Genomic DNA, 1,221 nt, shown 5'->3' with positions numbered 1-1,221 from the left:
TTTGTGCACAGGTAGGGTCCCTAGGCCTGGCCTTGATCAGGGCCAATCAGGTTCCCTGACTCCTCCTTCCCTCGCTCCCTCAGCACCTCGCCACCGCAGCTGGTTGCCCACCATAGTCCACGCTGCCCCCTGGTGGTCAGCGCACATCATAGCGAGCGATCAAACACCTGGTCGAACTTCCTAGGGGACAATCTGCATATTAGCTTTTTATTATATAGGATATTTTTATTGATATCAGAGAGGAAGGGAGAGGGAGAGAGACAGAGAAACACCAACGATGAGAGAGAATCATTGATTGGCTGCCTCCTGGACGCCTCCCCACTGGGGATTGAGCCTGCCACCCGGGCCTGTGCCCTTGACCAGAATCGAACCATGACCTCCTGGTTCATAGGTCAATGCTCTACCACTGAGCCACGCCGGCCAGGTGAGACCAAATCTTAAATAAGTTTAGAGAAAAGCAATGAGAACTGTCACTCAAACTGTGCCCTGCTCTGACAACGGTCACTCAAGGGACCATCAGATAACCACCACCTGGGCGGCCTGTCGCCGCGGCAACCACATCCGTCAGCACAAGACTGTCCCTGAGCCCCAGGCCTGGGAAACGGACACCCCTAGAGTTTGTGACAACGAGACCCAAAGCCATCTACCCCCAGAGCCAAGCAGAAGCAAAGCAGCCGCCTTCAGGGGCGTGAGCACCATTTATCAGCAACAGGCGGAGCCGCCGGACTGGACGGCCCTGCCCGGTTGCTGCCGAAGGACCGTCCGGGGGAGGGACACTCACCACACGATGGCCAGCCTGGGGATGGTGAACATGAGGGCGGGCTCGTAGTCGTCAATCATGTCCTGGGTCAGGTACCCGCAGTCCAGGGCCCTGGCCGGGGGCACAGTGAGGAGGGCAGAGTTTGGGTCAGACCCGCGTCCACGCGGGCGGACAGCCGGAAGGTGACGCGTGCACCCTGAGCCCTCGCAGGGGTGGGCAGGGCGGCCGCGCTGCCTCCCCTCCCCCGCCTGACCCAGCGACAGTCAGAGCCTCTCTCCCGCGGGTGAGTGAAGTGCCTCGCCAGGTCAACACCGAATACTCCGTCCTAAAAAGCCACGCTGAGGAGGCCACAGCAGGCGGTTTCACAACTGGCCCAGCAGCAGGGCCCTAGTCACACACAGAGACCACTCCGGGCTCCATCAGTCCCCAGTCCATTCGGGGGTGACTTCACACCCCGAGGC

At 60.4% G+C, this 1,221-nt stretch overlaps 1 protein-coding gene across 1 annotated transcript in view; it reads right to left on the bottom strand.

The window, feature by feature from the left end:
• The window catches only part of ZFYVE28 (zinc finger, FYVE domain containing 28), a 36,879-nt gene that overhangs the window by 31,720 nt on the left and 3,938 nt on the right, over positions 1-1,221 (bottom strand). The window contains exon 5 of the mRNA XM_015561571.1: positions 782-871. Coding sequence (XP_015417057.1) covers positions 782-871 — 90 coding nt within the window. The remainder of the gene's footprint in view (positions 1-781; positions 872-1,221) is intronic.

This window comes from Myotis davidii, unplaced genomic scaffold (assembly GCF_000327345.1).
Source record: "Myotis davidii unplaced genomic scaffold, ASM32734v1 scaffold937, whole genome shotgun sequence".
Lineage (NCBI taxonomy): Eukaryota > Metazoa > Chordata > Mammalia > Chiroptera > Vespertilionidae > Myotis > Myotis davidii.
Note: the sequence above shows the minus strand (reverse complement) of the source record. Positions and strands in the feature narration are given on the sequence as shown.